General features: G+C 40.8%; 1 protein-coding gene, 1 non-coding gene and 1 pseudogene across 2 annotated transcripts; 2 read left to right on the top strand and 1 right to left on the bottom strand.

Annotated features, from left to right (window-relative positions):
- Positions 1-350: 350 nt before the first annotated feature.
- Positions 351-3,464, top strand: LOC124100537 (olfactory receptor 7E24-like; annotated as a pseudogene).
- Positions 3,465-10,739: 7,275 nt separating this feature from the next.
- Positions 10,740-10,843, bottom strand: LOC124100546 (U6 spliceosomal RNA). The gene has a single exon (XR_006854342.1). It is a non-coding gene; the product is annotated as a U6 spliceosomal RNA (small nuclear RNA).
- A 1,906-nt stretch (positions 10,844-12,749) lies between these two features.
- Positions 12,750-13,706, top strand: LOC124100536 (putative gustatory receptor clone PTE01). Its single transcript, XM_046456079.1, has one exon. It carries the CDS (start codon positions 12,843-12,845, stop codon positions 13,704-13,706), a length of 864 nt encoding a protein of 287 aa, XP_046312035.1. The 5' UTR covers positions 12,750-12,842.
- Positions 13,707-14,686: the final 980 nt, after the last annotated feature.

Below are 14,686 nucleotides of genomic sequence, written 5' to 3'. Positions count from 1 at the left end.
AATATGGGGAAAAGGTAGATAGTTATTATGAATATGGAAAGGCTAACTTCAGGTCATAGTATTTGACTGGAATATCCTGTGACCTGAAGCTACTGTCGTCATATTTCTGTATTGGTACATTTCCATATTCCCCTTATGTAGACATGTGCTATATCTTTGGGTAGAATTATCACCTCCCTTGCATTTCTGATTCCCCAGAGCTTGTACCATGTGAGCCACAGAGAGATGAAATTTAAAATGTTGTTATTTAACATTGAATAGACCCCTGCTGTGTGCACAGGTCCTGGCCTTGCTCAGTGGGGTTCCAACACTCTAGTGCTCTTCTGTCTGTACCTCCCTCCTACTCAGGAATGCCCTACAGAGCCAGAGAGGAGATGGAGCAGCTCTTGTCTGTGTCTGGATCAAGGAAACATGAGGCCCATATTTCTCTTCGCAGCTTCTACAGCCTTCATTTACTCAAGAACAATGACAAGAATACCTATGTACCTAAGGAAAAAAGTAGGAACCAAGGCAACAGACAGGATGCTCTTAGATCCTGGTCTGAGGCACATCTTATTGTTCCACATCATTCCAATGCTGTGGACAATCATTTAGAGCAGTAGACCCACTATTTCTTTAATTACTGAATGCTTAATGTGAAAAACCCTTAATGACCAAATAAATATCACTACATATTGTGGTTCAAAGAGCAATTTTTGTTATTTATATTTTAACCTAATAAGAATGGATCTTAAAAACTGATGCATCATTAAAAAACAGAAGTGAAAGAAGCAAATGGAGTCCATAAATTTCCTGGTAATTAAGCTAGTGTCCAAATCTTAGGTGCACCTTCATTTTCTTTACTTTATCTTCCTGCATTAACATTGGGAAGTCCTTAGAGATGGGCATTGCATGGACCAATTAGTCTAATTGTGAGCTCTGTGCATTGAGCTTCCAAGGTCCTATATTAGTCCACAGTCAGCCTGTACCTGCATCCATTCAGTGGATGGTTCCTGTCCAGTGAGCTGCACTGTTGAGTCTCCTGCTGTAGTTCTACATCAGGAAGCTGACAGCATATTCCTGGGAATGCTGGGCACAGAGTCTGAGCCTTTTTTGGGCACCAGGTATGGGTGGGTCTTGGCATGTGCACTTCTTTGTCATGAGCCAGCAGAGAAGCAGCGTAACCCAGTAAGTGAGGAGGGAGCCTTGGGATACAGAAAAAGAAGATTGAAAGCAATGTTTCTGTATCACAAGGACAAACATCACAGTTTGAGTATCTGGATGGGAAGATCTCAGGATGACAAGTTTCATGTGTGGCGTTTGTGGATTTTTGTTTTTATTTTTGCTGGGCTAACATATATCTTTTTAAAATGTGCTCCCCACCCACACTGGTTCTATTTCCCATAGAAATCTCACCTACAATGGCAAAATGGGTCTTCAAAGTGTTTCCTGATATCTATGAAAGGACTATTGTGGTGGCAATAAGGATGATGATGAGGATGACAGAATCCAGAGCATCATGAACAGGGGTTCAGGGCTTTCGAGGCGCAGGTGCTGAGCCATGTGGTCTAGGCCCTTCACATGCCCCTCATCCTGCTTTAGTTATGCATGCCCTATTTTTTTTTACTTTAAGGTAAACAAAGAAGAATATTATGCTATGCAATTTATTCTCCTTTGTTAGGTGGGAAAGACTGTAGCCTTGTTTGCACTGGGCTGTCTGACCATGGACACAGGGCATCACAGGAGAACCCAGGCAGGCTGTCCCATCAGCAAGCCAATCAACCATTGCTCTTCCCTGTCACTGCAGAAAGAGAGCCTTGTCCTCTGTGCTCTTCCTGTGGGATTCCTGGAGACCACAGGGAGAGCAGTGGGGGTCCTGCTGCATGCACTATAGAGGAACAGCCATGGTCACAGGAGAGGTCACAGTAGGAAAGGCTGATGATCATTTAGCACAGATCATGCTCTTGGGCCCCCTCCAGAATCTCCTTGAGCTCACCACATGCTCCTCCATGCTTGAAAACAGCCCTGTCAATCTCAAAGCAAACCTAATATTGGGTTTTGATATTATTCTTTCTCCAAAAACTGGAAAGATTTTAAATGTATACCTGGTATTTACTTGCAGTTAAGATCTTAAATGAAATAAGCCAAAGAAATTTGTCTCAACTTCTTAGAAAAAAGCAAGGTAAATTGAACTGGCTCTTATAAACTTTTATGAAGATTATTTTTTCTTAATTGGTAGAATTCCCCCTCATTGGTAGGCTATATTTTACTGTGATCATGAACTTCTCTCTTTTGCTCCTGGAATTCTAACTTTGCTCAGTTCAATGTCTCCAAACGGGATGTACAGAGAGGGCTGAATGATGGAGAGAGCAACCGTGAAAGATTGAGCAGGACTGGGTGTTGCACTACTGAGAACTATTGAGTGCGTGTGAATCTCCAGCATGAGCAGCTTCCTAGTGAATACCTGAATTCAAATGAATACAGAGTAAGGGATGTCTGATGATGTCTTTCTTTTATTTCTTGCTCTGCTTGCTTTCTCAAAACATGTCCAAGCAATTTAAAAGCACAAAATTTAACTCACATATCAGAATTCCATCTCATGGGCCTCTCAGATGACCCAGACCTGCAGCCCCTCCTCTTTGGACTGTTCCTGTCCATGTACATAGTCACAGTGCTTGGGAACCTGCTCATCATCATGGGTGTCAGCTCTGATTCCCACCTCCACACCCCCATGTACTTTTTCCTCTCCAACCTGTCCTTGGCTGACATCGGTTTCATCTCCACCACAGTCCCAAAGATGATTGTGAACATCCAAATTCACAGAAGAGCCATCTCCTATGTGGGCTGCCTCACACGGATGTAATTTGTTATCATTTTTGGATGTATGGATGATCTGCTTCCAACTGTGATGGCCTGAGACAGGTATGTGGACATCTGTCATCCCTTGCATTATATGGTCATTATGAGCTCTTGCCATGTGGCTTCTTAACTTTGGTGTCATTTTTGCTGAGTCTTTTGGACTCCCAGCTGCACAGTTTCATGACCTTAAAAATTACCAGCTTCAAGGATGTGGAAATTTCTAGTTTCCTCTGTGACCCTTCTAAAGTCCTGAATCTCTCCTGTTCTGATACTTTCTCTAATAACATTGTCAAGTATTTTCTTGGAGTCATATATGGCCTTTTCCCCATCTCAGGGATCCTTTTCTCTTATTATAAGATTGTTTCCTCCATTCTGAGGATCCCATCCTTGGGGGGAGGTACAAAGCCTTCTCCACCTGTGGCTCTCACCTGGCAGTTGTTGGCTTGTTTTATGGGACAGCATTTGGAGTGTACCTTGGGTCACCTTCATCACCTTCTCCCAGGAAGGGTTCAGTGGCCTCAGTGATGTACACTGTAGTCACCCCCGTGCTGAACCCCTTCATCTACAGCCTGAGGAACAGGGACATTAAAGTTGCTCTGAGGAAGCTGCACAGCAGAATTGTTTAATGTTATCACATGTAGCAGTCACTTGCAATGTTTGCTCAAAAATGCATTAAAGCTAAATGTCCATACCTGTCAATCTGCCCTTTCAGTAATACTAATGGCTTTATTTCTCACATTTTTAGTGCAGTGACTCTAGCTAGTTTGGGAAGGTATGTTTGGGAATTTTTTACATTGGAACAAAGTATCACCTTGAAATAATGAAAAGTTTTAGAGTTGGTTGAAGGTGATTGTGTCATAGGCACATCCATGTGATTAAGGCTGCTGTTCTACATAATTGAGAATGGTGAAAATATGACTTTTTAAAACTTCCATTTATTTTTTGTAACAATAAGTATATGAGTATAATAGCAATAGTGAACATTCTTAAATTTTGGAAGTCAATCAACAAACCTACACCCATATATTACAAAGTAATTCTCACTTGTGCAAAATAGGGAGACATAAGAATTTTGAATGGATTGTCACAAAAAATAAACTTACCAGTTTGATGACTTCTCTCTCTGTATCTGTTAAAGCATTAAAAACAATTATTTGTCTTTCACAGATACACTGAAAAACACTATTCTACAACAAAGGAGTTTGTATCGTTATCCTAGAATGTAATAAGGCATATTAAAAACCTTCCTAATTTCTTTTTACCAGAATCAATGGATTTTTTTAAGGAATGAAAGATATTTCTTCTCCTGTTTTTTTTTTCCTGAAAAGAACAAGCTTTATTTTACTGTGATGATGGATTAGTTTTCTCTAATTTCCTTGTACTTCCAAGATTCAGTAGAATGTCTCTAAACTAGGAGTGTATAGGTGGAGATAATACAGAAAAAATAATTAAAGAGTACTAAGAAGATACAGATTGTCACAACTGTGAAATATTAATGAAGGTATATGGAACAGAGGTGTGAATAAATTACCTTGAATATTAGAATTAACAACATAAAAAGAATTATGCCTGCTTATTTGTTTCATTTCTTCCATCTTCTTTTTTTATTTCAAAGATGTCCAAGCAATATAGAAGTACAAATTTTAACATGTGTCTCAGAATTCCATCTCATGGGACCCTCAGATGACCCAGACCTGCAGCCCCTCCTCTTTGGGCTGTTCCTGTCCATGTACCTGGTCACAGTGCTTGGGAACCTGCTCATCATCCTGGCTGTCAGCTCTGACCCCCACCTCCACACCCCATGTACTTCTTCCTCTCCAACCTGTCCTTGGCTGACACCTGTCTCATCTAACCATGGTCCCAAGATGGTTGTGGACATCCTAGCTCATAAGAGAGCCACCCCCTATGTGGGCTGCATGACACAGCTGTCTCTTTTTACCATTTTGGGTATATGGATTATGTGCTTCTAACTCTGATGGTTTATGTTCTGTTTGTGGCCATCTGTCACCCTGAACCCTCATCTCTGTGGCCTGTTAGTTTTGGTATCATTTTGTTTGGCTTTTTGGAATCCCAGTGGCACAATATGGCTTTATTGCACTTTGCCTAGTCCAAGAGTGTAGAAATTGCTAATTTCTTCTGTGACCCTCTCAGCTTTTTATTCTTGCCTGTTCTTACATCTTATCTAATAATATTGCCAAGTATTTTCTTGCTTCTGTATAAGGCCTTTTCCCCACCACACACATCCTTTGTTCCTACTATAAAATAAGATGAGCTCCTCTATTCGGAGGAGCTCATAATCAGGTGAGAAGCACAAAGGATTCTCCATTTATGGGTCTCACTGGGCAATTGTTTGCTTACATTTAGGAAGAGGCAGTGGAGTGTACCTTGGATCAGCTGTCTCACATTCTCCCATGAAGAGTGTAGTGGCCGCAGTGATGTACACTGTGGTCACCCCCTGCTGAATCCCATCATCTACAACCTGAGGAACAGGGACATTAAAGGTGCCCTGAGAAGGCTACACAACAGGACCATATAATCTCAGCACCTTCAGAGTCCAGTTTCAATGTATGATTCAAAATGCAGCAAAGCTAAACATCCAGTTCTGTTAATATGACTTTCAGTATTAATGATCTGTTTAATTACTCACATGTTTTTAGTGCAATACCTGTAGCCAGTGTTGGGAAGGAATGTTTGGCAATCTTTATATTGTTAATAAACTGTCACTTTAAAATAATGAAAGATTTTAGAGATAAAGATGAGGTACATTTCATAAAAATATTTATGTGATACATGCTGCTGATCAATATATTTGGGAATGGAAAAATGATAAATTTTGTAAGTTAAATTTACCATAATAATAGTAATATAAAGCTAAAAGTTTTTAAAAAAATAAATTAAAAATTTATAGTAGAGAAGAGCCCCTTCATTAGTAGAGATGAACTGATTAAACACTTGGTGATGTTCATTTTCTACTCTTGTTCTTCATCCTTAGTATAGGAAGCTCTTAGAGTTGCTGACATGTTCAACTACTTGGTAAATAGGAGCCATATGCACTGAGCTGCTAAGGTTGTACAATAGTAAGAAACCAGCCTGTGCTTCCAGCCCTTCAGCTTGAGGACCCCAGCCAGTGAACTCCATTCCAGCGCATCTCCCTGCTGTGGATGTCTGTATCAGGAAGCTCCTAGCTGAGTCTGAGTGGATATCCTGAGGTTCATGTGGGGGCCACTGGGCCTCAGGGATTTGCGGGCTTTGGAACTGCCCTCCTTAGTCCTAAATCAGCAGAGCCCCAGTGTGAATCAGTAGCTGCTGTGGGAGGAGAAGGATGGAGGAAGGACATTGCATAGCATTATTTCTTCACCATCAGAAGGAACATGCACTTTGTCTACCCAGATGGGGGAACAAGGTGCAGATTGTCAGTGATGGTACTGTGAGTTCATATGCCTGGTTGTGGTGAGCCCAACAGAAGGCTCATGGAAAGTCCTGTCTTACTTCCACACTGACTCTTCTAGCTGTACACTGTCATCCACAAGGGAATAAAATGTGTGCTTAAAACTATGTCCTCAGCATTCCAAAAACATGTATGAAAGTGATGAGGATCAGGATCAGGATAAGATTAGCATCTGAACATTATGATCATTTTTTGAGAGATCCCTGAGTGCCACATTATGAGTTCTGCCTTATTTGTAGATAGTTTGAATTCCTGTGCAAAATGTTCCCCAGGTAAAAGTGCCAGTTATTTCATTATAGAGAATATAATGGACCACAGGTGTTTATGTAACTTTTAATGTTGACTAACTGAAAACACATTTGAAATGCACTGTGGATTTGAGGTACGTGGCACCTGGGCAGGCCAGTGCTGGCAGGGTGTCCCTTCCTCAAGCACTCCTGTGTTGCACTTTCCTGTCATGCCAAGATGGGACCCTTTTCCTGTGCACTTCCCTTGGGATTTCTGGTAGATTCCAGGACAGAGAAGTCAGTGGCATCAGGTGCACCAATTCAGGAAGAATATCTGAGATGAGACAAAGATCTTGGGTCAAGTGGGCTCAAACCTTCCAACAGAGACCTCCGTGTTTTTCTACTCAGGACACCTTGCAGCTGCCATGTCTTCCTGCATTCTGGTAACCAGCAGCCTCCATCTGATGAGGAGCAAAGCAGGCCTGGGTTTCATTACTACTCAGGGCCTTGGAAATAGTTTATAAATGGCTATAATCTGCTTCAGTTTAAAAATGTTCTGATGGATGGGAAACAGTGAAAAAGACCAGTGCATCAGACCCAGAGATTCACAATTAAATTTTGGCTGCTGTTAGCTGGACTCATTCCTTATTGAACAAAGGGCAGTTAGAGAAAGGCAGTTAGTTAGCTTCTCTGGTTTTCAGTAATGTCAGCCAAGATGATTTCCAGTTGATATAATGACATTGAATACAGATTAAACAGAAAACCTGTGCTCCCGATGTGACTGAGATGTGATAAAGGTGTAAAATACAGGCACAAATGGTAGAGAGTTATTATTACTATGGAAAGGCTCACCTTCATACTCTTCAACTGAAATATCTTGTGACTGACGTTACTGTGTTCATATTTCTGTAATGTTACCTTTCCATACTCCCCTGATGTAAGCGTATGCTGTATATTTGGGTGGAATAACCATCCCCCTTTCATTTTTGATTCCATAGAGCCTATACCATGTTTGACACAGGAGATGAAAAAAAATGTGCTAAACAGTGAGTAGACCCTTGCTCTGTGCATAGGTCCTGGCCTTGCTCAGCGGGGTTTCACTGATGATCTCCTGTCTGTACCTTCCTCCTACTCAGGTACGTCCCACAGAACCAGAGACAAGATGGAGCAGCTCTGGTTTGTGTCTATGTCATGGACACAGGAGCCCCATACTTTCCCTTAACAGCATCTACAACATTCAATTACTCAAGAACAATGGCAGAGATGTCCATGAGCCTAGGAAAAGCAAATTTGGAGTGAAGGGAAGTGACAGGAGACACTCAGAGCATTTTAGAGTTTCACATCATTCCAATATTGCAAAGCAGTCCTTTGAAAATCGTATTGATCAGTAGGCCCACTATTATCTTGATGACTAAATGCTTAATTTAAAAAAGTGATTAAGTTAATGTCACAGAAGTATATACTTATTTAAGTTCCCACAGCAAATTTTTGATCCTTATAATAATACATCTTACAAGCAGATATATTTTTAAGTCTGAGAAGGGAAAGAAGTACATTGAATAAATACACAGCAGAGCTCCTCATTAGTGTTGGGGACCAAAACTATTTTCTTTGCCTTACCCATTGATGATAATGGAAAGTCCTTGGAGATGGGGATTTCATGGACCAATTAGTCTAATCTAATTATGAGCTCTGTGTATTGATCTTCCAAGGTCATATATAGTCCTCACTCAGAGTGTGCTTGTAGTCCTTCAGTTGATGGTTCTTGTCCAGTGAGCTGCATGGCCGTGCCTCCTCCTGAGGTGTCTGCATCAGGAAACTCCGGAGCACATGATCTGTTCCTGTGGACACAGTTGCTCCTTCCCTGGGCTCCACACTTGGTAGGGTCTCAGGGTCAGCACTTTTAGGTCATGACCCTGCAGGGAAGCAGCGTGACCCAGTAAGTACAGAGGGGGCCTTGGATGTGGGAAGGAGTGGGGAAGTAGTGTTACCTCAGCACAGGGGCAAATACCACAGAGTAGCCACATGGGAGGACACCAGCGTGCAGCTTCAACCTTGGGGTTGTGGGGTTCAAGCTTTTGTCTCAGGTGGGGAGATCAGAAATTCAAAATGCGCTCTCCACCCACACTGGTTCTAATTCACGCAGAAATCTCACCCACAACAGCACAAAATGAGTTCTTCAGAAGTGTTTCCTAAACTCTGAAAAAGGACTAGGGAGGTGATAAGGATGATGAGGAGGGTGACAGAAGCCAGAACACCATGAACTGAGGTGCAGGGCTTCCCAGGCTCAGGTGCTGAGGAACTTTTTCTATATCATTTCATGTGCACAATCTCACTTTAGTTATATATATATATATACACTTCATTATTATTACATAGAAAAGGAAGAATTGTGTTTTACTTATGTAAATTTTACTCCTTTCCTAGATAGGAAAAGATGCAGCCCTATTTGCATTGGCTATCTGGACATGGACAGAGGCCATCACAGGAGAACCCTGGCAGGCTGTCCCATCAGCAAGCCCACCAGCATTTCTCTTCCCTGTCAGTGCAGAAGGAGAGCCTTGCTCATGGTGCTTTTCCTGTGGGATTCCTGGGGATCACAGGGCAGAGCAGTGTGTGTGTGTGTGTGTGTGTGTGTGTGTGTGTGTGTGTGGCTGCTGCATGTACTATGGAAGAACAGCCACAGGTCACAGGAGAGATCAGTAAGAGAGGCTCATGGTCATTCAGCATAGATCATGCTCCTGGCCTCCCTCCATAGCCTTCTTGAGCTCACCACATGCTCTTCCATGGATGAAAACAGCCCTCTCAATCTCAGAGGAAACCTAATATTAGGTCTTGATTTCATTCCCACTCAAAAAACTGGAAGGAGTTATAAAATGTACCTGAGATTTACCAGTGGTTAAGATCTGTGGACTTAGGCTGAAAACTGTTAAGTGGGAAAGTAAAATATATATATATTTGATTGATCCATTTTAGAGTCTGTCAGTCCCAATCTCTATGTCTGTAAGGCAGTGCCTAGATTCACGGGGGTCTAGAGTCAGCCTTGCCATCTGAGCTGATTTCCCACTGATGCAACTGCAATGAGTAAAGATAAATAGATACTTGGTGCTCTTCTGTGTATACTATGAGATATGTGAGTAAACTCTGGGCAAAAATTTCTAGACATTATTGTTACTGTTAGCAGACTAGGTTGATCCTCATGCCACTCAACTAATGCATTCAGTGGTCTGAAGTGACTGTTTTTCTGTTTCTGGATGAGACACTTTATTTTTGCCCTTACAAATACATGTGCTGTTCATTTTAGAACAGTTTTCTTTTTCCTATTTCTTACACTCCAGGTCCATGCTCTGCTTGGCACAGGAGGCATCTAGAGCAGGTCTTTTGGACATTAAACCCACCCATCCTTTCTGTCCTAAATTGGCCAAATGAATATGGATGGTCAGACTTGTTTCTGCCTGTCTGAACATTCATTCCTTTTAGCAGTGCCCATGGAAGTTAAAATAGTGTTTTCTCTGTCCATGTTTTGGACACAGGGACCATTTAGTTTTATTTAATATCATCCACAATAGAAAAAGTTTCAGAAATCATGATGGAAATCTTCATGGATTTGAAGATTGGCAATGAGGCAGAAGCTGAAGGCACTAAACACTGGAGCCTTCCATGAGGCACAGGTCAGAGATTCACCTCATTCCAGACTCAGTGCCCTTGACTGTGGCTTTTCTCCATAATGTCAATAGTTACCTAATCATGGAATTTGTTTATTGAAATCATAGTGACCAAATATTTATTGAGTTTCAAATTTCCCTTTGATGCTGCACATGTTGTGGAGATGGTGTTATTTTCTGTGTTTCCCTTAAGCAGTGAGAAGGGAGAGGGGGAGAGATTCACACATTGTGCATACACTGGCAGGTGGGATGTGGGTCTGAAATGCTGCCTTCCTGACTCCAGCCCAGGGCACCAGCCCTTCTGTTGCAGTCAGAGGGGAAACAATATTCCCTGCACAAGTTGAAATTTCTTCAGGAGTCTTCAAGGACAGCACATTACTGCTTGGACTGATGCTTCATTTTGCTGATACATATCAGGAATGAGAAGATGTAGGTGATATTGTCTGCTCTTATAGAGACACAAAAATAAGTCATTAATAGCAAATTTCAGCATGAATTTTTTTCCCATTGTAAATCAGAGTCCTATCCCCAACCAAGACATTATGGAACATTCTTTTCTTTTTTAATATGGAACACTTCATGAATTTGCATGTCATCCTTGAGCAGGGGCCATGCTAATATTCTCTGTTATATTCCAATTTAATATATGTGTTGCCAAAGCAAGCATATTCTTATTTGAGTGATGAATCAATTGGCAGGAGCATTTTGAAATCATTGCCATATTAATAAACTCTCCAACTAAATGACAGTGTCCTTTCTTCAAGTAGCACTTTGCATCAGACAAAACCTGAATAAGAGAAATGTACTTCACAGAGGAATTATCACCTCAGGTTAATGTAACCTGGTGTATTTTCATGGGCAATAGGCATTTTTTTCAGAATACTTAGATGAATATTTTTAGGTACTTTTAAAGCAATTTTGTAAAGGAAGTTTTACGGTATATAACCCTGAAATGAAAATACCAACAGAAAATTACACCTCCCCATTTCATGACAGTAATGTGTCTGGGAGACAGTTTTGCAGGAGAATGGAATCAGGCAGAGATACCAAAATTCAAATTTCTTATATAATGATTCAGATCTCTTGCCAATGTTAGTCCTGGCACAAGTATTATCAGATTAACATATTTTAATATAGGTAGTGGGTATTATAGACAATAAGAGTAGATAATACTCATGGAGCATGTTCTATGTCAGGATGTTGTTAGACAATGGATGTCAAATCTGGTATAAGAAAGGACCATGGAGAACTTCACATGTGGACATGCAGATACAGTTGGTATTGGTCTGACATCACTGTGCATAGATATTCTAAGATATACACAGGGACACTTAATAGTGGGAGAGAATTACAAGTTATGCAGCTTGAATGATTTGTTAAAGTAATTTCCTGATGAGAACCATACAAAGTTGGGAATATTACCCCAATTTACAGTTGAGAAAGTTTTGAAGAAGTTGTTTTATTATTTATTATTATATTCTGTTTTGTGCTGTATCCAATTCAATCATGGTGAAAAATGAAAATGAACCCAAGTGAACTTCATGTAGCCTAAATAAGAGAATTGAAATCAAAGTGTCAGGAATGACTGACCAGAAAATCCATGAAGAAATAAGAAGAATGGAAACAAAACTTGAGTTTAAGGACTTTCTTTTTTCTTAGATTATAAACAATAAACTTGATGGATTGAGATCATAAAACCATGAAGCAGTTTTGGCAGGCTAGAGGAAGTACAGGATCAAGAAAAAGAAAAAAAGTTAAGTGCCATTTTATATAACAGATGCTTTGCTGATATTGTATTGGTTGACACAATAAACCTGCGTGAAATAAAACTACTCAAATGAGATTTTAGACACAAGGATTTAAAATTTTTTGACAGGTACACTGTACACTAGTGCCACATATGTGGTTAGTGCTATTATTGATTACATGCACTGACTCAATCATGTTTATCAAATCTGAAGTTTATCAATGGCAAGGTTTCTTATTTCATGTTATATAATTTTTAAAGAGAAATATGCACAAAGGAGGCAAATGAGAAGATCAAAGAATGATGAGACCCCTTGCAGAAAATGGATCATACTGCTTTCTGGTTATGATGCATCCCCCTTGATTTTATTGTCAGGAAAAGCAGTCGTTACATAGTCACAAAATTCTTGTCAAAGGAATTTGTTCCAAGGCCTTAAAACCGAATGAGGTATATCAACTGCTTCCTAGTTTATCTTACAAGAAAGTCATTACTTATTACCTGCTTTTTTCTTAAACAGTATGCTATACTTCATTGTGATCATGAACTTCTTCTCTCCTCTGCTCCTGGATTTCTAACTTTGCTTATGAAAATGCTGCAAATGTGAGTATGTAAACAGGGGTGAATAATGGAGAAAGAATTAAAGAGTATGTAAAGACTGGGTGTCTGACTACTGACAACTGTTGTTGAAGGAGTATGGACCTAAAGTGTGAGCAGCTTCCTTGTACATACTTAAATTCAAATGCTTACAGAATAAGGGGTGCCTGTATACATATTTTTTTTAACACCTACTTTCTTTTTTCAAAAGGTGTTCAAGGAGTATACTAGCACAAAACGTAACCCGTGTCTCTGAATTCCAACTCCTGAGCCTCTCAGAGGACCCAGACCTGCAGCAGATCCTCTTTGGACTGTTCCTGTCCATGTACCTGGTCACAGTGCTTGGGAACCTGCTCATCATCCTGGCCATCAGCTCTGACCCCCACCTCCACACCCCCATGTACTTCTTCCTCTCCAACCTGTCCTTGGCTGACATCGGCTTCATCTCCACCACGGTCCCAAACATGATTGTAAACATTCAAAGTCACAATGAACTTATCTCCTATGTAGGATGCTTGACACAGATGTCTCTTTTTGCCATTTTTATTTGTATGGATTATATGCTTCTGACTGTGATGGCCTATGACAGGTTTGTGGCCATCTGTCACCCCCTGCATTATACAGTCATTATGAACCCCCGCCTCTGTGGCTTCTCAATTTTGGTGTCATTTTTGTTGAGTGTCTTGGACTCTCAGCTGCACAATTTGCTGATCTTACAAATTACCAAATTCAAGAATGTTGAAATTTCCAGTTTCTTCTGTGATCCTTCTGTACTTCTGAATCTTTCCTGCAATGACACCTACTCTAATAACATTGGCAAGTATTTTCTTGCTGCTGTATATGGCTTTCTTCCCATCTCAGGAATCCTTTTCTCTTACTATAAAATTATGTCCTCTCTTCTGAGAATCCCCTCTTTAGGTGGGAAGTACAAAGCCTTCTCCACCTGTGGCTCTCACCTTGCAGGTGTTTGTTTATTTTTAGGAACAGGTTCTGCAGTGTACCTTGGTTCAGCTGCATCACATTCTCCCACAAAGGCTGCAGTGGCTTCTGTGATGTACACTGTGGTCACCCCCATGTTGAACCCCTTCATCTACAGCCTGAGGAACAGGGATATTAAAAGGGCCTTGAGGAGGCTGATCTTTGTCCCTGTGGAGTCTGGTTACAATGTGTGTGGGAAAATTCAGTGAAGCTAAATACCTGGTCCTGTGAATATGCCCCTTTTGTGTTAATTTCACATCGAGTTCCATAGTAGAATGGTGCAGACTATGTTGGGTGGCAAATTTGGGAAATGTTTCTATTGGGAATAAGAATTAATATTGGTAATATGAAGAATGTTGGATCTGGATGATGGTTATTGTATCACAACAAAGTCTATATTTAATGCCATTAAACTATGCTATTGATGATGACAATAATGGCAAGTATTTATAATGTAAAAATACATAATGAAAATGTTCTTGGGAAGCTACTATTTTTAAAAAAATAATTAAAGATGGGGCTGGGGATGTGGCTGAAGCAGTAGTGCGCTCGCCTGGCATGCATGCGGCCTGGGTTTGATCTTTAGCAACAAATACAAACAAAGATGTTGTGTCCACAGAAAACTAAAAAAATAAATATTAAAATTCTCTCTCTTTTGTGAAAAAAATAATAATTAAAGAATTCAAGAGTGAAAATGGACTTTTTTCGCAAAGAATTAGTGAAAAACATCAGTTGATGTTCATTTTCTACCCTTATTCTTCCACCATTGCTGTTAGGAAGTCCTTAGTTTGTGATATGCTAACCTATTGGCCAGCCAGGAGTACTATGCTTTAAGCCTCCAAGGTCACACTATAGTCAATGGGCAGCCTGTGCCTCTAGCCTTCCAGCTTGATGGCTCCAGTCAGTGTACCCCACACTGTGTTTCTTCTCACAATGGTTGTGTCTTAGGAAGTCCCTACCTGAGCGTGCACAGATGTCAGCCCTAAAGATGAGGTGGGAGGCCCCTGGGTACCAGCCATGTGGAATCCACTCTCCTTAGTCACGACCACCTGAGCCAGTGTAAATAGGTAACTGCTGAGGGAGGTGAGGATGGAGGAAGGACCAACATGCAGTGTGGCTGCCCAGAGGGGAGAGCACTGCAAAGTGTCAGTCATGGGGACTGAGAGTCAAGGCACGTGTGTGACATCCA

This window comes from Marmota monax, unplaced genomic scaffold, assembly GCF_021218885.2.
Source record: "Marmota monax isolate L192 unplaced genomic scaffold, Marmota_monax_Labrador192_F-V1.1 WCK01_AAM20220418_F8-fsc00804, whole genome shotgun sequence".
Classification (NCBI taxonomy): Eukaryota; Metazoa; Chordata; class Mammalia; order Rodentia; family Sciuridae; genus Marmota; species Marmota monax.
Note: the sequence above shows the minus strand (reverse complement) of the source record. Positions and strands in the feature narration are given on the sequence as shown.

What these genes read in the sequence shown, in the direction of transcription:
- LOC124100536 (XM_046456079.1), top strand. Translation starts at nt 12,843, where the DNA reads ATGTACCTGGTCACAGTGCTTGGGAACCTGCTCATCATCCTGGCCATC.